A 25853-nucleotide genomic window follows, 5' to 3' on the forward strand; every position below is an offset into this window, starting at 1 on the left:
AAAGCTTCCTGTCCTTGGCAATAATTGCAGACTTTCCTCAGTTGTTCTTTTGAATGTTCCCTAAATCTTGGCCTTTACCATGGTTATTTGTACTCATATCTACCCTTATGTCTTTCCTCCCCTCCTCAGCTGACAGTTCCATGTGCAGGCCATGACCTGTGCCTCCTTGGATTCCCCAGTGAGCTAGAGAGATTATGTTCTCTATGTTTCAAGCAGGAGAATTTTGGAAGTATCAAATTTGCCCTGTATTTGCTGCCCAATATGTGAGAACTTGTTTTATGAGCTATCTCCCACTCATTCCAATATACCATCCTTCTTCAGTTCTGTCAGGTGTTCTCCCCAAAAGCAAGGAAGGTGGGTGAGGCAGAATTAAGGAGGGTGAGGATTCTTTGAATGTCTTCTCATCTGTTGTCAGGGTCTTAGCAGAGCTCAGGAAATTTTTTTTATTTCATAGAACCTCAGTGAGATGATCTAGTCCAATTTCTGTTGTCATGTTGGTCTCCAACAGCCTACGTTTAATTTTTGTAGCTTTGTGTTCTAAAGCTTCTCTCCAGGTCAGTAGTCATTCAGCATTACAGATCAGTGATTAGTAATCTTTTTTCAGGAAAGGGCCATATAGTAAAAATTTTGTGAACCAGTTGGTCTCAGTTGTAACTATTCAGTTCAGTAATTTAAGGCAAAAACGACCATACATAATAAAGAAACACGTGAGAATAGATGTGTTTCAATAAAACTTTACAAAAATAAGGCAGCAGCCTGGTTTGGCCCACCAGACACTGCAGTTTGCCACTCCTGTTCCAGATCTCTTCTCTTCTCTTCTCTTCTCTTCTCTTCTCTTCTCTTCTCTTCTCTTCTCTTCTCTTCTCTTCTCTTCTCTTCTCCTCTCCTCTCCTCTCCTCTCCTCTCCTCTCCTCTCCTCTCCTCTTCTCTCTCTTCTCTTTTTTTTCCCCCCTGTATCTATTATTTTTCCCTTTTCATCAGCCTCCTCTGAATTCTTTTTAACTTTTATACCATGTCAGCCTACATTCTAGGTAGGTAGATAACAAAAATAATGGAAAAGACTATCATGTCCTTCATAAAATAAAAATATTAACTATTTTGTATGATCTGCAAATTAGTGAGTAGGCTTTCTATAGATTCATTTATTTTTGAAAAATTGTTTATTGGTAACATTCCTGTGTACCAGCCATTGGTGAGTTAGATAGACAAGATCAGTGACAACATAGGTTGAAATGTTTATAAGGGCTTATGCAAAGTCCTAGAGCACGTGATCAGGACAATTTTGATGCATGATTCAGCTTTCAGAGCTGTCTTCAACCAGACTTTCTTCCTTTCCATTCTTTGTTTCTCCATTTTGTCCACAAAATTATTTTTTTTTTATTTTAAAGAGATTAAGACAAAACAGGACATAACAAAGCAGATCAGAACAGAACAATGTAAGTAACACAGTATTTCACCAGAAGACAACCCATAATTAACGGTAACTACCACAATGTCTCTTTCTTTGAAATAGTTGAGCATAACTTCATATACAGTAGTATCAAACATAACAAAATAGTATAAAACCATTTAAGAGAATGAGAGTATTACAGGGCATTCTGAAACAAATAACAGAAAATAAATAATGGCTACTGTGTTATCTCATTTTCCATAGAAAATTTGTTTATACTATCACATGTAATACAATCCAATGAGATACAACATGATAGAGCCAATGGAAACAGAAAAGCAAAAGCATGGTAGGACTTCAGAGTAAGATGATATTATATAAGTACTGGCTATTATAATGACTTATTTTCTTCAAAATAGCTGTTCATACCATCACAGATAAAAAAATCAAAACAAACCAAGATAAACCCATTCCAACTAATGAATGCGATCATTATAAGGCTTCAAAGCAATGTAATGGAGAATCATGATTACCACAAACTCTTATGTACTCTTACTATTTCTTACAGTAGGGAGACTATATGGTATTTATACATGTGAGTTTGATTTATTTCACTTACGAGTATGGTCTCAAGTTGCGCCCATTTATTAGTAAATATCTCAATCACAAAATTGTTAAGAAACATTCTCAGATTCCTTTTTGAAGTAAAAAAAAAAAAAATGAATTTAACATTTCTCTTACTTGCCCCAATAACTTTTTCCAAAAAGGAAATTAGGTTACTTTGCCATGTTAATGTCTTATTCTCTTTTTTTTTTTTTTTTTTTTTTTTGTCTTTTTCGTTTTTATCGGTACCAGGGATTGAACTCATGACTGCCTGCTTGCAAGGCAGGTGCTTATGCCACTGAGCTAAATCCCCAGCCCCTAATGTCTTATTCTCAAGGAGCCTGTCTTTATGCCCAGTAATCAAGAACCATTATAAGAAATACATTCTAAAAAAGAAAAAAATTTAGAATTTTGTCAGGAATCATTGATCATCTCACAATAGCTTGCAAAATCTACCCTCTTTGGACTTTTATTCTTTTCTTTGTTATGCTGTTTCTGCCAGCATATTTTTCAAGGTCTACAGTTGTATGTGTGCTGGTCTCTGCTTTCTCATTATAGGATTTGGATAACAGTCCTTAAGAATCATCCCAGTGCTCTTTGCTCTCTTTACCAGCTTGATCCTTTACTTCCTCCTTAACCTTGTTTTTTTCTTTCCTTTTTCATTTAAAGTAACTCATTCTTCCTTCCCTTCTACCAGTATTCACTGACTGCCTGCTATAAACAAGGCCCTATGCCTAGCTCTGGGTCATCCTCACTGATAAAGTAGACAAAAACATAAGAATCTATGGTTCTGTGTTCTTTGGATTGTGTTGACTATTTTGTGGTACATTATGTGACTTACTTGTATGTATGAGGAGGGTAAAATGGAACAAGATGTTATGTCCACCCGTGTCCACCCAGAGTGTGCCTAGATGTCATGAGAAAGATCCATACTTAGGATTACCGGCCATCCTTCATTATTGGAATGTAGTCGGTGCCAAAATTCATTAAGTTCACTTATTTTCTAATAAATATTCCAGTGGTCCTCAGGCTACTGTTAATACTGAGGAGAGGTAGTTAGTTGTAATTTGTGACCTTGGCAAGATCTCTCTACCCCTAGCAGTACATCCATCATCTACCTTATCAGTACTGTCGTGAAGATCAAGAGATAAAATACCCATGTGGATTGTAGAGTACTCCACAGTGCTTATTAGTTTCATTTATTTATAATTCAGCATGTATTTACTGAATATTAGTACTCTTCTAGATGCTGGAAATATATAAAAGAACATACAAGATCTAGCCCTTCGCAGTTTTCGTAGTCAAGTGCAAAGATGATCTGTGAGCTGGGAATCACAGTATGGAGTGGTAAAGGCAAAGCTATACAGAGGATGTAGGTGGCACTGGTAGAGGTAGTGGTGAGCTCTGTCTGAGAGCAGGGTATGTCTGGGATGTGTCACAGGGTTAGCAACTTTTAAATGAACCTTAACTTTGAGTAGGAGATTGCCAGACTAGCTAAGAAGGATAGATCTTCTGGGCATAGGAAATAACAGGCACAGAGGTAGAAGGTGGAGAGGGTTGCTGGCATGTAGCATCATCTGCCACAATCTTGAGGAGAACAGTAAGAAATTGGAGAGGGAAAGTTATATATGGAAGGACCTTATAAGACAGCTCCAAGGGGCTTACACTGTATTGCAAAAGCTACTAAAGGATTTTAAGCAGAAAATATTGAACTCATATTTGCATTTTAGATGAGCCGTGTGACAGAATAGAGGAGAATTTGGAGGAGAGAGATTAGCAGTGGCTCTTGACCTCTTGGGGATGATGTACTCCTTCAAGAATGATGAGAAGCTGTGTTCCTCTCCCTCAAACTGCACTTCACATTTCTGGTGGCGCCTACAGAGGATCTTTAGAAATGGAGAAAATATATGTTAGGAAGATGTAGAGGTTGAGTACTCAGTGAATTGTGTGACATTAAGGAAAAAGATAAGTCATGGTGCCCTCTTCAGTTTCTGATTTGGGTTAACAATTGAGTATGTGGATCCAGAGTTTAGAGGAACTGATAGGGACTTAGGAGTCACTGGCATTTGTGTGGGAGTTGTTGTAACTGAAATTGCTCAGGGAAAGGCATTAAAGTAAGGGTGTAGGAGTATTACCAGTGTGTAGAGTGTGAGAAAGAAAGAAGACCCAGACCAAGAATGTACAAGATATCAGATACATTTTATGTCTTTTCTGCCTGCTGAGAACAGACAGAACCAAGAAAAAAGATAATTGTCCTGATGGGGACTCAGCCATCAGTTACCCATGCCTAACGCAACCCTTCTCTTGTTTCCCATGTAAGTACCGTACCTTAGCATGAGCCTGCTCAGCCAGGTACGTTGTAGACTTCCCCAGTCTTGTCAGGGTTTGTGTTTCTAAGTAGAGGGCAGGCTTGCTATGGTGCAGTACCCCAGGAATACATGGTATGGAAATCTCCTTGAACTGGCCATTCTTTCCATTCTCTGCAGCCCTCCAAATGGCATCTTCAGAGGTAGGTTGAGTGTCACTGACTGGCTATGAGATCGTGACTAAAAATCCTTCACTTTCAGTCTTCATCTGTTACATAGGAATAACAATACCTATTTTATAGGATTATTTGAAAGGTTAGAGATAATCACATCTGTGTAAAACAATGACATTGGACAAAGACTTTCTTGTGGAAGTGGCTAAGTTAAGGTAGGAAACCCACTTAAGAGATAGCGAGCAACTCAACAATTCACAGGCTGCTAAGTTAGTCTGCCTGTTGGGGATTCTTATCCTAGGTCAGTGGATAATATTGTATAGCCTCAAACGTTCCTGCCAGCTGTTTGATTTCTAAGATTCTGAAAGCTTTTGCTCTGGAGCTAGGCATGGTGGCACACGACTGTAGTCCCAGCATTCAGGAGGCTGAGGCAGGAGGATCACCAGAAGTTTGAGGTCACTCTAAATTACAAAGCAAGACCCTAACTCAAAAAAAAAATTTTTTTTTTTAATAAAAGCTGTTGGTTCCACATTGGAGCAAGTAATATACTTAGAAGAAATAGGATTTAAGCTGTTCTTTACGATCGAAGAGGAGGGTCAAAAAGAAAAAGATTCAGGCTGGTGGTTTAGCTCAGCAGCATAAACACCTGCCTTGCAAGTGTGCAGTCATGAGTTCGATCCCTGTTACTGATTTAAAAAGAAAAAATTCAAAGCAGTGGACACAGCTTAGGCAGAGGCATCCAAGTGTGAAGGGAACATGGAGATTGGCTGTCCCTCTGCCAGCTCATTTGCCAGTCATGACAGCATTCCCTTTGATGCCTTGAGCCCCACCCATGGCACTCCAGGAGAGTTCCACTGGCTGATGGGTGGTGGGGCCCAATCCTTGGTGGAGGATGCAGTAAATTAGTAGTAACAGTAAACAACTTGCCCAGCCTGGTATGCCGCTGGCTGCTTGTAAGTAACTGTTATAAACATCAAATGTCTGGGGCTGTCAGAAATGCAAGCGAGCACTCTGAGTGCCTTTCATATGTAGAATTAAAACAATAAAACATGGCAGAAACGTGACTAGAGAAGGCTATAAATCCACTTCTCTTCTCAGCTTCAAATGGCAGCTGAATAAAGATGAGTCCTGCAGAAGCTGGGTTGGCATACAGCCCTTCTGAGGATAGAGGGCCTGCTTTGCCAGGCAGGACCTGCCAGTACCAAACTTCATCTCTCTGAGAGCCCCTTTCCCCCCACCCCCGGGGGCTGTGGGTCCTGGCCTGTTCCAGCTGACCTTCCCATCTCTTGTCTTCAGATGGGGGACTGGACGGTGCAAGCTGGCTCATCACAAACCAGTGGACAAGTGCCCTGGAGTTCAGGAGGTGGCTAGGAGTCCCCACTGGCGGTAATGGAACTGCTCTCTATACTAATATTTCTCCTCCTCACCAGAAATTAGTTCATCTACTCAGTATAAGTTAAGCACCATGCACCCAGCCCTACCCAAACCCACAAAGAGAATGTACATTGCTAGAGAGCACAAATTGAGATGAGAACACTAAGGTTCCCAGGGAAACGGGACTCTCCTAGAGAGCTTGTTAAAATTCAGATTCCTGGGCCCCACCACAGAGATTCAGTGGGTCTGAAGGGGACCTGAGACTTTGCATTTCTACCAGGCTCCCACTCTGAGTAGCACAATCCGGACTACAGATGTTCGTTTCAGTCTTGTGTTTGAACTGCTTAAAAAATTCATCTCAACCTTCACTTCCCTAAAAAAAGATCTTATTTTGCCACTTTAAACTTTACTGCTAGAGAAGCTATGTGCTTAAGCCTTGGTTGTGACACCTAGAGCAGTTTCATATCCTTCTCAGAGATTGTCTCCTATTTGTAATATAAAAGATACTGAGAGAGGTAGCGGTACTGTATTTACCACTTACCTAAAGCCCAGAACGTAAGCCAGGCATGATACCTTCGATCCCAGCACTCAGGAGGCTGAGGCAGGAGAATTTCCATGTGTTCAAAGCCAGCCTGGGGAAAAAAGGGGAGGGAGGTTGGGGATTTAGCTCAGCAGCATAAGCGCCTGCCTTGCAAGCAGGCAGTCGTGAGTTCGATCCCTGGTACCAATAAAAACGAAAAAGACAAAAAAAAAAAAAAAAAAGCCAGCCTGGGCTACATAGTGAGTCAAGGTTAGCCTGAACTACAAAGTGAACCCTGTCAAAAAAAAATAAAAAAAGACAACCAAAGTTATAGCTCAGCAGCACAGCACCTGCCTGGCAAATGCAAGGTTGTAAGTTCAATTCCTGGTAACAAAAACAGAACACAGAAGAAATTCCATCAATATAAACCTCTGTTCTCCATTCTTGCTTCCTCACCCTCATCCTCAGCTTCATCTTCTTCATACTCTCGTGGAACTTCATTCAGCATCTTTCAGCCAGCTTTCCAAATGCTTTTTCATGGTAGCAAACTATCATCCTTCAAGTGGATAATAGAATCTGAGGAATAGTTTGACTCTTACCTAATCCTGTGACCTTGGGCAATTCTGTATTTCAGAACTGATTTTCTCATCTAGAGAGAATAGTATTTCCTATACCATAGGTTGTTATAAGAACCAGTTGAAATACTTATGAAAGCACTTGAGAAAGGTACAAGGTGTCCTGCAAATGTAAGGTGCTAGCAAGAATAGCAATTAATAATAAAGATTGAAGATAAGACTAAGACAGTATTTGAAAAGGGTCCATCAAAGGTACAAATAACAATAATAATCAGAGCTCATAGAAAAGAATCTCTGGCTGAAACAATCAAGGAAATAAAATAGTACTTGAACCTCAAAGTCTAAGAAAGATTTAGATGGCTGCATGGCAGGCTAGTAGTTGGGTGCAGGTGGGTGTGGTAGAGAAGAAGAATACTATATATGTAACAGCCAGAGGTGAAAACAGAAAAGTTGGGCTGCTAAGTGAAGGTGTTAGGGACAGCCTCCAGACAGATTCAGTTTAGAGAGTGATAAGCCATAAAGATGAAGCATTAATACACTGCAGCCAAAAATCCAGCCTGCTTGGATTTGTGCTTTAGAAAGAGATGAGTGTTGAAAGTCCTAGAGAAGAGGGCATTACAGGAACTGACTCTTTCCAGATTGGAGAAGTGGGAGAGAAGACAACAAGATCACAAAACATAGCTGCAGCAATAGCTAGTAACATTTCATTGGCACTGTATGCACAGCAACTCTGTGATGTTGACACTATAGGAAACTGAGGCAGAGCACTAATATCAAATACCACCAGAACTGTTTCCTACTCTTGAGTAGAACCCTGGGACCATATCAACCTCCTGTGTCCTTACTAAGTCTGCTGAGAACCTCTAGCCTATTCAAAGGGTTGGGAATCTAAAGCAGTTCAAGCAAGTTATTCTTTTTTTTGTTGTTTTTTGGTTTTTGTTTTTTTGTTTTGTTTTGTTGTCTTTTTCTTTTTTATCAGTACCAGGGATCAAACTCACGACTGCCTGCTTGCAAGGCAGGCGCTTATGCCACTGAGCTAAATCCCCAGCCCCCAAGCAAGTTATTCTTAATACTGTTCTTGCCTCCTTCATCCTATCCAGGCCCCTTAGAGTCTCATCACACCTTGAGGGTCAGTGATTCTACATGTCATTGCTCAGAACTACCAGCCACTGCAGAGTCACCAGGGTGGACAATGCACTGTCACTCAGGCATTTTGGCCAACTTCCAGATTAAATCTCTCAGCTAGTGAGGTTGTTTCCATTTTTTTATGCCTCCAAATGTGTGTGTGTTCCATGTGCATGTGTATGTGTGTTCTAAAAGAGGACAGACTAGTTGACATGTTTTATTAAAAAGAATAAATTTGATACATTTATAAAACTAAGAGAAAGTGTGATGGGGTAGCAAAGAACTAGTCTTGTGATTTTTAACTGATTTACATATTTTGTGTATAAATATTTTTTCATCAAAAGTTCCAAATCAGGAATGGGTCCCACACACCACACAAAATATATTAGAGACATTTATATGGATAGCAGGAAGGGAGACAGAGGGCTGAAATTTTCCAGGCACCCAGTGATTGATGGGGGCTGAGGCTCCCCCTGACGCTTTATTGAGTTTCCGATGATTATCTCTCGCTGAGACATTTTTTACAGATGACGGTCGAGCTGTCACAATGGACCATGGGGGAAAAAAACCCAACAATAATAACACTTTAATCTTTTTACTGCACTGCTCCCTAGTATCTCAGATTCATCTTCCCTGACGCACGCAGTTCATTATTCTGCCCCTCCCTGGATGGGAAATAAAGGAAAATAAATATATATGTAGACATACTTACCCACATACATACACACAGAGAGTATATAAAAGAGACCACCCCAGAACCAGAGAGGGGTAGAATTTATTGTTCTTTTTCCAAGTGTTGAGGTTTATTAGTAGAGATGCTAGGTTGGCTTAGAATTGGCTATTAATTACAGCATTTTGTATTTGTTTTTTATGGCAAGTTTTTAACATCTTGAAGAAAAGGCAGAGGAGAGGCAGCCAGGTGCAGAGATGGGGAGCACTAAGGGACTGAGTTGGACCAACCAGGTAGCACAGCTGCTAAGAAGCAGAGAGCAGCTCTTTCCTCTTGCTGCTGGCCTGACCCAGAGGCTCTCTGGAGCTAAGAATACTGCTTTGGTTAGGATGAGGGACAGATGTGAGGAAAGGAATGAGCTCAGGGTAAATGACAAAGAAGTCCAGATACCTCTGAGGTGGGAGAGATGGAAAGTAGTTGTTCAAGCAGTTTGGATAGATCTATAGATAACAGAGTAACAGGGTTCAGAGTTTGTCCCATATTTTAATGATGAGAAAGTGAGATGTGGGCTCTGGAAAGCACTACGGGGCTCTGTAGTCAAAAGAGACGTCTTGGACCAAAAAGAATGCCACACTGACTGCCGAGGGCTATACACAAGGTCACCAGACTTGTCTTCTCCAACTTCGTTGACAGCCTTCCAGGTCTCCTTTTCCTTTTCATGAGAGTGACAGAAGATGGACATAGGGTCCCTTCATGCGTCTGCAGTGGGATAACTGCTGACTCAGTCTTCTGTTTAATTCATTAAACCATTTCTGAGCTCCTACTGTGTGCCAACTCCCATGCCGTACTAGGATGAGGAGAATCATCTTTATAAGGAGAAAGTTTCTAGGCCACGGGCCAAGAGCATGATACCTGTGAGAACAGTTCTGAAACAAGCTGGTTCTCTAGCCATAGGCCAACCTAGGAGACCATGAGTGCTTTTGCTGAAAAGATGAAGAGATTTAAATGACACAGTGTCTGTCTTTCAAGAACTTATTTTCTGCTTGGGAAGATAAGCTTAACACTCATTCACAAGTATTTGTCAAGCACCTATTGTATTCAAGAAGCACCTATTGTATTCAGATTGTTATTTATATATATATATATATATATATATATATATATATATATATATACACACACACACACATACATATATAAAACAATCTGAGAACACACAAGACTATGTTAAGAGAAAGTACCGGTAAATTTGAAGCAAACTAGACATTTCTAGAACACAAGAGGGAAAAGGAATCACGAAATAAAGCAAGCTTGAGTCATGAACTGTGGGTAAAATGTAAATAAATAAAAGGAAGACATAATGTAGCCATGTAATGAAATAGAAAAAGATTACAAGACCCTTGGAGTTGAACAGGCCGATTCAATTATTGACTTACTAATATGACTTTGTGTCACATAACTTCTCTAAGTCTCAGTTTCTTCACGTATTAAATAAGAATATGGTGGCTTCGTATGGTTTCTGTGAAGAACGTTATTGTAAAGTTCCTGGAACTGCTGGCACATAGTACATGTACAGTAAATGGAAACCACTGGAATTATATTTTCAGTTCTCTCAGTATCAGAGGACATTGTCAGTTTTGGAATTAGCCCTCAGTCATCAACCCTACAGGGTTGGTACTAGAGGTGATCCTAGCCAGAGTTAGGATGAAGTCAAGAAAGGGGGTGGGGGAAATACAAGTGTGTAGGACTGATAACCATATTACTAAGTTTTTGTTGGATCATTGTGCAGAACTGTTGGCAGTATCACTATTTGAATGTCACTTTATATGCTTTAATTTTATAACCTGAACAACTATTTCTAAGATGACAATATATAACTTATCAACTAGTGATTTTTTATTGTTTATTTTTCTGTAATTCTGTATTTCTAACCTTTTTTTTCTCCATTTTTTTTTGTTTCTTTCTCTTTAAATAATAAAAAAAAAAAAGAGGGGAAGAAGAAGAGAAAAGGAATAATAATAAATTTAGTACCATTTATTGAGCCCTTAACTATATGCCAGGCAATAACCTTAGCACCTTACACACATTTTTAAGCAGAACAAGCTTACTGAGATTTGATTCGTGTGTTACACAATTCATGTAAAGTATGTAATTTGCTGGTTTATAGTATGTTCACAAAAGTTGTGCAGCCATTACAATCAGTTTTAGAACATTTTTGGCACTTCATAAACAAATCCTTTACACATTATTATTCTCCATTTCCCCTTAACTGCCCTCACTCCTTGGCAACCAGGATTTTCTGTCATTATGATTTGCCTAATAGGGACATCCCATACAGATGGGATCATGGTCATTTGTGACTGACTTCTGTCATTTAGCATAAAGGTTTGTCCATGTTGAAGCATATTCTAGTACTTCTTTTCTTTTATGACTAAATAATATTCTGCTGTATGGATATACTATATTTTGTTCATCTTGTCGTTTAGACACATTTGAGTTGTTTGTACTTTGATGTTGTGAATACTGCTATGAGTACTTGTGTACAGGTTTTTATGTAAACACAGTGTTTTTGGTTTTCTTGAGTATTACTAGGAGTAGAATATCTAGGTCATATGAATAAATTTTTAACCTTTTGAGGATGTGCCAGACTGTTTTCCAAAGCATCTGCACCATTTAACATTCCCACCAGCTATGTGTCAGCGTTCCAGTTTCTTTACATCTTCTCCAGGACTTATTTTTGTCTTCTTGATGATAGCCAGTGCACTAGATATGAAATGGTATCTATTGTGGTTTTTATTTGCATTTCCCTCTGTGCCAGTGATACCAAATATCTTTTCATGTGCTTTTATTTGGAGAAATGTCTCTTCTGATCCTTTGTGCATTGTTGAGTTACTTTTGCTATGGAATCTTGTGAGGTAGGAGATGCTACCTTAGCTATGCAAATGAGGAAACAGAATCTCAGTAATATTAAGTATTCTGGCCAAAGTCGTAAAGTGAATTTTACCTTTTAGTCCAACTCTAATCCCCATGCCCTTTCTAATACACAGTACTGCCCAGTGAGGATTCAGGGTAGCATCACCAGGGTCCTCTACAAAGGCCTTGACAAGCAGGAAAGTAACAGAGAAGGAAGTAGGAAATCAGTTGCAGAAATTCATCAGCTAGAAGAGACCTATGAAGTCAACAAAGCAGTGTGGCTGTATCTGGACTTTCAGGATGGAAGAAGACACATTAATTTTTAAATTGTCATTTCCTAGGTACAAATTTATTTCTGTGATTTCTTATTATGGTATCATCTCAGATTTTTACCAATAAGAGGTTTGTGAATGATGCTATGAATATTTGTGTACAGGTTTTTATGTAGACACAATGTTTTTTGTCTTCTTGAATATAATATTACTAGGAGTAGAGATGATTTTCCAATGTAGGAAATTAGGGTTAGGACCCAGGTCTCTCAGGCTCATAGTGATAGATTCTTTCCTTTCAGAGACACTATTTGAAAGATTATTTTTACATTATTTTTATTTTGTGTTTTGTATTTTTACCGGTACCAGGGGTCGAACTCACTTATTTTTAGATTTACAATCTTTTTTTTTTTTTTTTTTTTTTTTGTGCCAGGGATCAAACTCATGATCTTGCACTTACCAGGCAAATGCTTGAGCCACTGAGCTAAATCCCTGGCCTTACAATCTTTTTTTTTTTTTTTTTTTTTTTTTAGTGGTACTGAGGAACAAATCTAGGACATAGCATATGTTATATATATAGGCAAGCACTCTGTCACTGAGAGCTACATCCTCAACCCGGCTTTGAAGGTAGGATTCACACTGTCCTCATAGCCCAGGCCATGGAATATGCTTTATGTGATGGATAAATAAGGACTAGATTACATGATGTAAAAGGACTTAATTCCAACTGGGATTTTAGGGGAAAATATTGTATGAGTGAAGTATTAGATAAGGGTCTAATCCCAAGTTGAGAACTTTGCTCTTTCTAAGCATGGGGTTTGGGATGAACATTCTAGTACCAAGGCATCCTTGACCTCTCTGGAGAAGGCCCACACAGGGTGGATCAGCAACCTTGTGTCTTTCCATTCCTCAGAGTGGGGAGGACCCTCTGAGACCATCTAAGCCAGTTGCGGCAAACGTATGGCACACGTGCTCCAGCAGGCTGCTTGTGTCATTAAAAGCTCTAAAAGGTTACCATCTCTGATCTGGGCCAGTGCTTCTCAGATTGCTCAGAAGAGCTCTGCAGCAGGCTTATGCTTATTAAACATACTGTATACACCTTGCCTCAGTACTCTAAATGACTGGAGTAGGGGCTGGAGAATTGATGTATTTTGATCAGCTGCCCAAATGATTCTGTCCCCACTAAAGTTTGAGAACCAAGGATATAGAAAATTTTTTCTACTTTGGAAAGAGGGAGCTTAGGGTTCAAAGAGATGAACCATGTATCAAGTTAATGAACGAGCCAGTCTTGAACTCAGTTCTCTGAGTTGTCTTCTGGTCTGCTATTCTTACTGATCCCATGCTGCTTTGCTTAGTTTAGTTTAGTTTAGTTTAGTTTAGTTTAGTTTAGTTTAGTTTAGTCTAGTTTAGTTGTTTTAGTTTAGGTCTTGCTGTGTATTTCAGGAAGGCCGTAAACTCACTTTGTAACCCAGGCTGGCCTTTAAACTCATGGTGATCCTCTTGCCTTAGCCTCCTGAGTGCTGGGATTACAAGTGTGCACCAGCACATCCGGCTGCTTAGTTTATTTTAAAATGTTACATGTCCATAGCTTTTATTATCCTAAATGCAAACTCCTGTTGTCATCAGGGGTCAGAAGGGAATAGGACCCCTTGAAGAGACAGAAATGGCTAACTGGGAAAGGAGGTAGGAACCTAGGCCTGTCTTCCCCTATGCTGGAGACAAGCTGGTAGATGTCTTTGTTGGGAATGTGACGGTTCACTGGCTGAGGACCAGCTGTAAGGATGAAGCCTCAGGAGACCACCTTGGTGTCCAGCTGCTGGACAGGCTTGGATGAATCCCTTCAATTTCTGTGAGTTTGCTTACTTTAACCCAGTGAGAATGGGGTAAATGGGAGGGTGCATTTGAGGCTGTGTTGCTCCCTCTTTCCTTACTCAATTTCACTTTGGGCCCTTTTCGGGCTTGAGAAGAGTGTGAAGTGATCTTCTGTGGCAGGACACATAACGCTAGGTGATCCGGGGAAAGCACTTAATTGTATGAGCATGAAATAGGCCCCGCAGAACTGGGCTGGGTCTCAGCTGTGCCACTGATTACATCATCCTTCTGAATTTCAGTGTCCTCCTCTATAAAATAGCATAAATTTACACCCCGCAGGGTTATTCTGAAATAAAAAAGGAAATGACAGTGCTTTACAGATTGTAATGCACTACTCAGTTCCAAAGATTGCTGTGTAGGACCATCAGTTATGCAGGATTTACACATGGATTTGTGAAACAAACAGGCCTTTAAATAAGGCCTTAAAACTGCTGAGAGATACCAAATGAAACTGATGGTTCTTACCTCAGTCCAACATTCTCCTGTTCCCTGTGCATTTCTGAGAAGAAAAGTATGTTCAGGATTCCCCACTGTGAAACTTCGCTCCTCTGTACTGAGGATACATTTTGACAGGCTAGACAGACAAGGATATAGCCAATTTCCAGATTAGGGACATTCATTAGACTTGTATTTATTTGTTGATTCAACCAGTATTTATGAACAATATTTACACCCAGGCACTGCTGGCTTCTGGGGTTCAACTGTAGAGAAGGTAGTCATGCTGCCTTTCCTCATGGGACTTTGATCAGGTAGGAAAAATACAGTCACGTTAGCGAGTGGTTGCAATAGAATGAAAGGAACAATGTACAATAATGCATCAGTTGACGAACACTTGTGTTTGCAAATAATTCAGTTCACAAACAAAAGCATTTAGCAAAATTTTGCTTCCATCTGAAAACTGCTCCACATCAAGAGACAAATACTACCACAGTTATCTTCCCCACACAAACACAAATGCCACCTTCCCCAAAATCATAAAACAAGCTTAAGTTTGTAAATCAAGATACAATTGTAATTGGACATGCCTAAGCCATTGGAGGAGTTGTTAGAAGCAACAACTACCTCAAATTTATTAGGAATCACTGGAAGAAGTAACTTCAATTAGAGGCCTAAAATCAAATTGGAGTTAGCCTACTGAAGGAACACAGAAATGTCCCAGGTAATATTATACAGGGAATGATCAAAATATATGGTGAATTTTTAAGTTTGAGTTTGTTTTTTCATTTATTATATTCCACATTGCCACTAATTCACCTTAAAATACTCCCTCATGTTTCACACACACTTGTTCCATCATTCTTGCCACTTTTCTGAAAGCAGTTCTGGAAATCATCTTCGTGAGTTATCTTTACCAGGAGTAATAAAAAACATAATGAATGTCACTGTCAAGTGCCATCCAGTGGAAAGAAATGCTTGTAAAAACATTTTGGTGTGCCTTCATCCACTTATTCACTGAATCTGGCATTGTGGGACTTTTGGCTCTTCCCCAAAGTCAAAATGACCATGAAATATAAACATTTTGAATTGATTCAGGACATCATGGCAGCTACCACAATGCAACTAAAGACACTCTAGGAAAGACTTCCAGAACTGCACCAGAAAGTAGAAATAAGGATGGGATAAGTGTGTTCCAAGAGAAGGGGAATATTTCAGGGCAATTAATGACATTGTATTTTCCTGTCATAAGTTTCAGCAAACATTCACCGTGTATTTCAGTCATCTCTCGACGTATTTTCAAAACCCCAGAGGCAAGAAAGGGTATTAGGAAGGAGATAGTGAGACCTGAGACCCACGGGTGAGTGGTGCTTTTCATGGACATTCCCTATTAGTTGTGCTGTGATGCTGGTACTCTGTTGACATTTGAACCAATATTAACTCCCACTGTATTCCTTGAGGTCATCTGCTTTTTATGGTAAGCACGCTGTGTATAAGTCCATCATTGCACTTGTAGTATATATTATAATTAGTCTGCTCAGTTGCCTGACTTTTACCTACTACTTTACTTCTTAAAGTCAGGAATTGTATCTTGTTTTTGAATTTTTTTAAATTTTATTTTAAAGAGGATAAAACCAAGCAAAATAAAACAGAAAAAAATCAATCAAGATAAAGCAAAATAAAACAGAAAAAAACAATCAAAATAAACTAGTATAAATGATACAGAACTTCAAAACTTTATGAAGTCAGCAATAGTTATTATAACGCCTCTTGTTGTTTTCAAAATAGCTGCAGATACCTTTGGACATAGCAAAAATTGAACAGAAGAGAATAGAGCATAAACAATAAAAACAAAACAATGAAGGCAACAAAGGACTTCAAAATAAGCTAATATAAATCCAAAATGGCTACCATAATATGTCCTACCATCCTCGAAACAGCTGCTTATGCCATCAAATTTAACATAATCAAACAAAACAAAAGAGAATAAAACCCAAACCAAGAAAACAGTGAAAATGATATGGTTTCCAGCTGGGGATCACCTCCGGATGAGGCCTGGTTCTCTCCCTCTGCAGTCCTCGAATGGTGCTGACTTACAGAGAGAGGCTTGGGTGTGGCTGCTCCATTATTTTTTTATTATATCTCCAGAAGTTACCACCATGCTTTAGTGCTCATTAAACATTGTTTGTTGAATGAATGATAAATTTTCACTGTAAAATGGATCACACCTTTCTTGCTTTCTTGAGCCAGCTGTTACTTTTCCTCAGGTCCTGCATTGTATACAGCTGTTAATGGCCTATATGGCAATTCTGTAATACTCTTCGGGCCTTTTCAGGTGCTGCACTCTGAATTCCTTTTTTTATTTTTTTTTTTTCAGCTTTTCACTGTCCTTTTCTTTTCCCTCCCTGCCTAACCAAGGCTTGATTGTAATCATTCTGCTTGATTTTAACACATCTTTCCCAGCCTTTTTACTTCCTTCTGTTTGTCTGCAGTGAGCTAGAAACAAGATCACCAGATATGATTTGCTAGATTATTTGTGACTAAGAGGTAGTAATCTCAGATTGAGGTCCTCAAGATCTCTTAGGGGAAAAGTGTAGATCCGGTACACATGGGGCTTGTATGTTGGCTGCTCAGAGGCTTCTTCTTTCCTGTTCTTGACCCAAAAAAGGGCCATGTAACTCCTCAGGAGTTGGGCTAAGCAGTTAGCATCTGTGATCCCCTGTCCGGCGAAGAGCTAATCCTTATGGATTCTGTAGACCACAGAGAGTGTGATCTGGTTTCTAGCTACAGGCTCCCACAACCTTGCTCTGGCCAAACATTTAAAATGCTTCCACACAAGCTAGCATATCCGATAGGGTGCTGGCTACAAACCTCCAGCCATTTTCTGATAAATGGAGGTTCTACAGACAATGTGCCTGCATCTTCACCTAAACAAAAGGAATAAGAACCTAGGCTGGCACCAGAACATCTAGGCTCTGCTTCTTTATCTGGGCTCTGATTCTCCCACTTGCAAGATAATGAAAGAAAGAAGGACTCAGATTAGACCTGGGTTCTGAACCCAGGGCCTCGCGCATACTAGGCATCTAAGCCACATTCCCAGCTCTCCTCTGGCTTTCCTTAGCATACCATTGTACTTCAAACACAGCATTGATTTCAAACAATACTTTCAACATCTGTTTATTGTTAGGGGCTGCCAGCTGATTCATTTCATATCCCGAAGATTTATCCTGACACATACTAGATGTCTATAAATGTTCATGGAGCTAACCAGCCTCTGATTCACCTCTTGCCCAGCACAGGTAGCCAGGCACATAGCATAGGTGCGATTTAACGTTTAGTAAGTAGGTAGATGAGTGAGTGAATTGAAATGCCAAAAGAAAGTAGATAAGTGCTCGCTTCGGCAGCACATATACTAGAATTGGAACGATACAGAGAAGATTAGCATGGCCCCTGCGCAAAGATGACACGCAAATTCGTGAAGCGTTCCATATTTAAAAAAAAAAAAAAAAAGAAAGTAGATAAAATGGTTTCACGTGCATCTGTTGCTAATGTAAGGGTTTATGTTGCTGTCTTCCCCCCAGTCCTGGTCACCCGAGAGGATGATTTCAATAACCGACTAAACAATCGTGCCAGCTTCAAAGGCTGCACAGCCCTGCACTACGCTGTCCTTGCTGATGACTACCGCACCGTCAAGGAGCTGCTTGATGGAGGTGAGACCTGAGTGGAGGATGGGGCAGGTCAGGGTTGGCAGGAGAGAGAGTACTTTGCAGACTCTCCAGCCTGGAAATGCCAGGCTTCCCAGTACCTGTTAGTCTCCCTGAGCTAGACATGCCTTGAGAGTGAGTATATTTCCCAAGACTGACAATGTGCACATGAGACTTGCTTTCCAGTGGGTGGTGCTTTGCAGATGGTTCCTGCATGTATATATGATGCTCCCTGCCAGCTAGCCTGTCGGCAAAAGCTATAAAAGTTTTCTTGATTGTTGCTCTCCTCAAAAATATTCTCTCTTCTCTACATGATTTCTAGAGCTGGACCAGGAGGAAGTCTCTTCAAATCTCTACTAATGCAGGTCATTAATGCCCTCCTTGATCCCACTCCAACCTGTGTCGGTTAGGTCCTTTCATTGCTGTTGAGTTGGGATACCCTAATCTTTCCTATCATTGCGTTCATCACAGTCTGCGATTATTTGTATTTGTTCATTAGCCTTCTCCCTAACACAAGCCTCGACTTCCTTAAAACCAGAACCATGGCTGACTTGTTTCAGTGTCCCTTAATGTTTATACTTAGTAGTAAATACTCAATAAATACTTGCTAACTGGTGGATACTCTCCCTTTTAAGATCATCACTTTAATTAGAGGGACATCACATGTCACTCTAGACTCAGGTCCTATCCAAGTCTGGTACAGCTACCTGCCAGACAACCCCCAAGCAATCACTTTCCTTCCTGCTTGCCTTTAGCCCAGCCTGTGAGAGAGCCAGGGAAGTATCTTGCCAGCAAGTGTGTGGAACAGGCTTCTGAGTGAGCCTGCCTGTTCACACCCACCCTGCCTCCCTGCCATATCTTGAGGGCAGGGACCTGTACTGGGGCGTAGACCCCAGGGCCCTCCTTGTCAGGTGTCATTCTCCATGGGACCGAGAGCTGGAAGCATCTGGGCTACTCCTAGGATTGCCCTTTTCCTCCCATGCAGAAACCCCTCCAACAGCTTGCTGGCTGGCATTCCCTTGGGTTCTGTCAGAGACTGAAGGATCTTGCTTCTTCCCTAGTCATTCATTCTCTTTTCCTTCCACTATGACTGGTGAACATGTCTCTGTAATGAGCTGAGGTCATCATCTCTGTAACTTCTGCTATCATCTTTTCAAAAACCAGTCTTCACAGAAAGTTTCTTTCTGTTCCAGAGCTTTCATCTGTCAGGCCCAACATCCCCAGAGCATTTTCTAGGGGTTAAAGGGGCTTCCCGGGAACCCCTCTAATCCTGTAACATCCTTTCAGCCATAACAACACTGGCTTTAAACTCATGCCTGGCCCTTACCCCGTCTCCATTGGACCTGCCCCAGAAGTGTCTTGGTCTGGGGATGCAACTGTGAAAGAAAGTACTACTACTCCATGTGGTGACAGTGCCTGGGAAGACTGATAATTTTGAGGCCGGGACTTACTGCTCTCAGAAACAAAGGCTTAGAAAATGTTCCCAACCAGGATACTTCTTACTTTGTCCTATGAAAGCTCTCCAGTGAGATATTTGTTGCTGAGAATTGGGGTGGGAACTATGGGATTTCTCTCTGTGGTGCCTTAAAATTAGTAAGTACTCCCAGCCATTGTGTCATATCCCCACTTCCTCCAGCCCCTAAACAGAGAGTTCACTTTACAAGGACCCCCTCAAGCTCGCCTTCCAGATGGAACACCTTTGAAATGAAGAGAGGAGGGCCTTTTATGAAGCTCACTCCACCCTCACCCCCAGGCCAGCGCTGGCCCTTTGAGCCATTCCAGGGCCATGGTTCTTGCCTGGTGACTTGGAACAGCAGCCCTGCACCCCCATGTTTCCATTTTTCCCACCTGCCTTTTTAGCCAGCATTCCTTTTGCCCCTATCCTAGCCTCCCAGCCTCCAGGGCTAAAACCATTAACTCCCTCCCAGACCTAAAAAGTTGTCATCACTCAGGGCCTGCAGGCCTAAAAACTTCTGACCTCCTGCCCCTCCTTGAACTCTCTTGGTCTCCTGTGTATGTGACTAGCCAACCAAGAGACAGGATCCTGCTATCCTGCCCTCGGGGCTGTCTTTTGACCTCAACTAACCTTCTCTAAAAGTTTGTCTTCCTGCCCATCAACTTTCCTAGCTCTGCTGTGGCAATGTGAAGTAAGTTCTCTTTGTAGATCCTAGGCAAGCCTAGACATAGAGGCCAACCTGTGCTTTTTGTGTCCAAAAGAACCCTTCTGGAAATTCCTTAGTATATATATAAGGATTTAGGTTTCTTGGATGTTAGAGGATTAGAACTAGAGGAGTTAGTTGCTCTTGTTCTCTGACCTAAAGTCCCCATTTGAGCTAGGAAGCTCTGACAGTAGTTATCAGGCTATAATGTAGATACTGTCCAGCCCTGTAGGGGGCATCAGGGGGTAATAGCAGAGACATTTGGGGCTTCAGAGTCAGGCCAACCTGGATCTGAAATCCAACATTACATCCGTTAGCTGGGTTGCCTTGGACATGTTACTTTAACTCTGTAAACCTCAGTTTCCTCGTATGTAAAGTGTGTAACAGGGACAATGTAAGATTAATAATAACATCAATAAAAACCCTGGCAGGCACAAGGTAGACACCCCCACCCCCATGAAAGGTAGTTATCATTATGACCTAAATACAGAAACTAGACTCTCATTCTGGCAGCTGTACTCCCATTCCTCTTAATTCTGTCTCTGGCTACAATGCTCCGGTCCTGACTAGAATGCTTTTGTATCACCCTCTCAGCTAAATCCTTAGACCAGTGGTGCCAAACCTGCAGCACACGTGTCACAGCAGGTTATTTATATCATTGAACGCTCTAAGAGGTTCACCATCACTGCCTTGGACTCATGAGAAGGCCTTCCTCTCTTGGGAAAATCTGATCTACTCTGAAGCTTCCTGCTCTGAATTTGTAAAATGTTAGATCCGGGCTCAGGACAGACTGCTCAAGGTTGCTTCTTCATCTTCAGGTAGCCCCATAAATAATAAAAAGGGGCACAAGCTTTGGAGTTAGACCTGGCTGTAAATAACTCCCCAATTATGTCATTCTGCTATCTCTGAGACGGTGGACTTCAGGGCATCCTACTGTAAGACAGATCAGGCAAACTTCCCCAGACCCTAAGAGACTCTCACACCATCCAAAGAGACAGGTGTACAAACAGTGCATGATGGTAGAGTAGGTACTCTGGCAGGGAACTGGACAGAGGGCTTCTGGGGACACAGAATTAATGCTGTCTTCTGCCTGGTGATCAGGTAGTTAGAATCAGTTACAAAAAGTTTCCCAAAAGAAGAAGTGCTTGAGTTTTGTCAGGAAGCATAATGGGAATTTGCCAGATAGAGTCCTTTGGAACAGTTTTAAATTAACTGGTGCCAGTTTTCTGCTACCACTCTCCACAGAAAAGCAAGTATATAAGCATGTGCTTTTCGTCTGTGAAGGCGCTACATCCACACCTGACTGCTACAGGAGGGCAAGAGGGAGGGCAGGATGACTGGAAAGAGGAGTGATCAGGAAAGGTGGCTGAAGCCTTCTACCTCAGCTCCCTGGAGCTGACTCATCCTAGTATTTCCAGGGCTCTTAAGATGCATCAGCAACCATTTCCCCTCAGGAGTATGAACCCACTGGGAGTTCTGTCTTCCTAGAGCATACCGCTAATCATCATAGCCTTCTTTGACCAGCATTCCTTTAGGAAATTGAGCCCTAATTCTCCAAGGAATCCACTGCACACAAGGAATTAACCTCTCTCCCAAAGTATTTAAAGTGATACTAAAAATAAGCCATTTGGGAAAATCGAGAAAAGCTTTATTCATAATTTTCTAAATGTGGCCCAGCAGGATCCAGGTTGAGAAGGCTACAAGAAAAGAACATGAGTTTTGACATCAGGACCTGAATACCAGCTCTGCCACTTAGTAGCTACGTGACCCTGGGCAAGGGGCTGACTGCTCAGATGTTCTTTTTTCTTAGCTGAAAACCTACCCTTTGAGGTTTTATAAGGGTTAAGACATGTACAGTGAAAGCTCTTCTAATAACTTCAAAACACTCAGTGTACACTTTTTTGTTTTATTTAGGGGGGTTGTACTGGGAATTGAACTCAGGACCTTGCGGCTAGCCACGCAGGCACTGTGCCACTGAGCTATATCCCCAGCCCTAGCACACACTTGTTTTTTTAAAAAAAATACTAACCATCCTTTTTCAACTGCTTTTAAGAGTTTCTCTTGTCTACCACTTACCTAATTTTTTTCCTACTGCTGCCCTGCCCCGCCACACACACACACACACACACACACACACACACACGCACGCACACCTGTAGTATACTTCCAGTGTTCTCATCTTTGTGCCCTTCTTTTTGCATTGTGTCCTTTTAAGACTTTATTTCTCAGGGTGGTGGAATTCTTTCTGCCAGTCAGCTCCCAGCTGTCTAGTCGCTTCCCTCCCAGGTCTTACCTCTTCCTGGACTCTTCCCACGTATGAGACCAAGGCAAACTGAAGGCAAAGTCTGTGTCTTTTTTGTCTCCATCTCCTTTGTTCCAGTGTACCACACATTGCTTAGGGCATTTCTAGATATACTATTAAATCTCCACAGCCACTCACTGTAGGTCTTCTCTTAGATGATGCGATATTTTTGCTTCCTGGCCCTCCCACTCTTGCTGTCCTCATGTGTCTGATCTTTTAGAGCTTCCCATACAAGCTACCTCTTCTACTTGCTGTCCTTCTCTTTCTCATAGTCCAGTGCTACTTCTTTTACACTCCTAAGTGCTCCTCTCTCAGAAGCACTCGGGCTTTCTGAAACCTAATACCACTTTCCCCGCAGCCTCTCTTAGCCTTTTTCTTGCCTGTTTTCATGGCTCTTCCTTGCCTCCTCTGCAAAGTTCCACTAGGTTCAGTCACCATCAACTGAGTCCTTAAATCCCCCACCAGCCGCCTGAGGCAAAGAGCCTTTCCAGTGAACATCCTTCCTTAAACAGCCTGTTGGCTTATTATCAGGACCTAAAACTTGTTCCACTTCATCTCTGTCCATCTGTCTGTACTGCCACATGTTGAGCTTTCTTTGCCTTAGGCGGTCCTCCTTGACACTTCATAATCTGATTCTCACTAACAATACAGATCACTGGGCCAAGGATTGGAAATTCTAGCTCTGTCCCCAAGAAATCTTTGTCATTTGAGCAAATCCTTTCTCTATAAAATAGAGAAGTTAGTATGGCTGATTACAAGGACCCTTCTAGCCCAACATCCCCAGACAAAGTTTTCCTCCATCTGTCAAACACTTGCTGAGTATCTCTCCTATCATATACCCTGCCCTAGGCACCAGGGAAATAAACATGAGCCAGATATGGTCTTTGCCCTTAAAAAACTAATAATTTAATGAGAAAATTAGACATTTAACACAAAATTGCTTTCTAGAAGGTGCTGTGGAATCACAAAGAAATGATTTTTCAGATCTCTGGGAAGGTGAGGACAGCCTAATACGGTATAGGAGATGGTATTTGCATTGAGTCTTAAAAGATGAACACAGGTTTTCCTGGTAGGAATGAGGGAAAAAAGCAGAGGAGACCCATGTTCAAAGGCATGGGACATAAAGCAGAATACTTCATGCAGGTAGTTCAGAAGAACAGCATTTATAGGATGGATAAAAGGATCCGAAAGCAAGAATGAAGAATAAGACTTTTACCCAATAGAAACCATTGCAAGCAAGTGAAGGAATGAGACAGACTTTATATATAATGTGAAGGATGTTTAGAAATTTCCAAAATGTTTTTCAGTAGCTGAATGGACAAATAAGATGTGGAAAGTTGGTTTATACAGCAGAATAATAAACAGCAGTGAGAGTGAATGAACATTTGTTCTGTACAACATGACCGCATCTCATAAGCCATATACTCCGATCACAAGCCAGCCAGAAGAATATGTAACTATGTCTGCATTTAAAGTTCAAAATAGACCAAGCTACATAGTAACTGGAAGAGGGCACAGGGGCTTCTGGGGTGCTGAAATGTTACCTAGTTGTGTAGTGTGTTCACATTGAACTTTACGCTTATTACTTTTTATAGTTTTTTTGTATATATTTTACTTCCTACTTTCTTTCCTTCCTCTCCCTATTTTTAAGTTCCATGGCCCAGTGTTATAAATACACTCCTTGCTTCTTTTTCTTTTCTTTGTACTCTTCTCATACATGATAACTCTAGTTAAACCCAGCCTTCTCAGCCATGCGTGGTAGTGTACACCTGTAATTCCAGCTTCAGGAGGCTGAGGCAGGAGGATCACAGTGAGTTCAACGCCAGCCTGAGCTACATAGTGAGTTCAAGGCCAGTCTAAACCACATAGTGAGACTTTCTCTCAAAAAAATAAAAGATCCAGCTTTCTCTTTAATTTATATCTGTATCTGAAGACCTATATACTGCTGGAAGAAAACCACACGACTGTGCTAACCAGGCTTACTCCCTCACTTTCTTATTTTGCATTTATGACCATAAAAATCTCTAACCAGTCACCCCTACTCTACTTCACAAGCAAAGTCATTTTCTTATTCTGGACCAAGACAACTTTTTATATCTTTTCTCCTTAGATCTCTAGCCCCTTCCTTCCCTAAAACAAGATGATAATCACATATCATTTCATGAAGAAAGTAGACTGAAGTCAAAAGGAAACCACCTCATCTTCCCATCATCACTTCCACTAGCCCAGCTGTTCTCTGTATGCCTCTTTCCTTCCTCTGACAGTGGAAGATATTCCTAGATCCTCCTTTTTTCTCTTTCTTCCTCACGGACTTTGCTTTTCTAGTTATTATCCACTTTTTCCTGCATACTGTCTCTCCCCCTCCCTTATCAACTATTCCCATGAGTGTAAAAATGTCCCTTAATCTCATTTTTTAACTTTTGTTTTTTTGAAACAGGGTCTCACTATATGGTGAGTTGAAACTGGTCTGGAACTTACTTTGTGGCCCAGGCTAGCCTTGAACTCATGGCAAGCCTCCTGCCTCAGCCTCCCAAGTGCTGGGATTACAGGCATGCACCACTAACTCCACTTCATCCATCTTAAAAAAAAAAAAAACGAAAGCAAACCAGAAACTTCCCTTGGCCCTGTATCTACTTCCAGCTCTTATCTCATTCCTCTGTATTCCTTATGGCTAAAATCCTCAAAGCAGTGATTGATACAGTCACTTACGCTGCTTCCCCCTCCAGTTCTTTCCTGATGTTCATGTCAACATGGCAAAAATACTATCACCTTCTTAGTGTCTGCGTCATTCTTTAGTTACCTTGTTCTCTTACACCCTATTGAGTTCTTCAGTAAATTCTTTCAATTGTCCCTCTAAAGTACATCTTGAATCCACCCTGTTTATGTTATTTCTATTGTTGTAACTCAAATTCAGGCCACCATTGTCTGTCCTGGACTGTCACCACAGCCTAATATTTGTACACTTTCCACTCTTGTCTCTCAATCCATTCTCGAAATGAGTGCCAGAATGACCTTTTAAAACATAACTCATGTCATTCTGCCTTACAAAGCTTTCCTTTGGCTTGCCATTGAAGCCACAAATGAAATCCAGATTCCTTACCAGAAGGCCCTCTGTCACTTAGACCTCTACAACCTCATCTCTGTCTACTAACACCTACTCACTCCCTCCCTGGGCTTTTGTACCTACCTCTCCCACAAACTGGAACACTCTTCCTTTTGGGACAGCCATCTCATCATTCCTGTCTCAACTCAGATGTCCTCTCCTCAGAGACTTTCCCTTGACAATCTTAGGAAAAATAGCTCCTTGCCATGTTCTATCATATTAGCCTATTTTACCTTCTCTGTGACACATACCATTCTCTGAAATGATCATGTTTATTTATGTCATCTATTTCTCCTCCACTAGCAAGTGAGGCCCAGTAGTCACAGTGACTTCATCTCTTTATCTTACACTCTCTGCACA

General features: G+C 41.1%; 1 protein-coding gene and 1 non-coding gene across 5 annotated transcripts in view; both read left to right on the forward strand.

The window, feature by feature from the left end:
* Nucleotides 1-25853, forward strand: part of Clpb (ClpB family mitochondrial disaggregase) — a 158536-nt gene that overhangs the window by 57143 nt on the left and 75540 nt on the right. For 2 of the 4 annotated variants that reach the window (XM_063256559.1, XM_003463463.5), the window contains exons 5-6: nucleotides 5769-5858; nucleotides 17807-17935. The exons of 1 other annotated variant lie outside the window; for it this stretch is intronic. In XM_063256559.1, the coding sequence (XP_063112629.1) occupies nucleotides 5769-5858; nucleotides 17807-17935 (219 nt within the window). The remainder of the gene's footprint in view (nucleotides 1-5768; nucleotides 5859-17806; nucleotides 17936-25853) is intronic. One more of the 4 variants, XM_003463462.5, reaches the window with a different exon arrangement.
* On the forward strand, nucleotides 17614-17720 carry LOC111755107 (U6 spliceosomal RNA). The gene has a single exon (XR_002789692.1). It is a non-coding gene; the product is annotated as a U6 spliceosomal RNA (small nuclear RNA).

This window comes from Cavia porcellus, unplaced genomic scaffold, assembly GCF_034190915.1.
Source record: "Cavia porcellus strain 051 isolate PalLab524CR breed Dunkin Hartley unplaced genomic scaffold, mCavPor4.1 scaffold_9, whole genome shotgun sequence".
NCBI classification, from domain to species: Eukaryota; Metazoa; Chordata; class Mammalia; order Rodentia; family Caviidae; genus Cavia; species Cavia porcellus.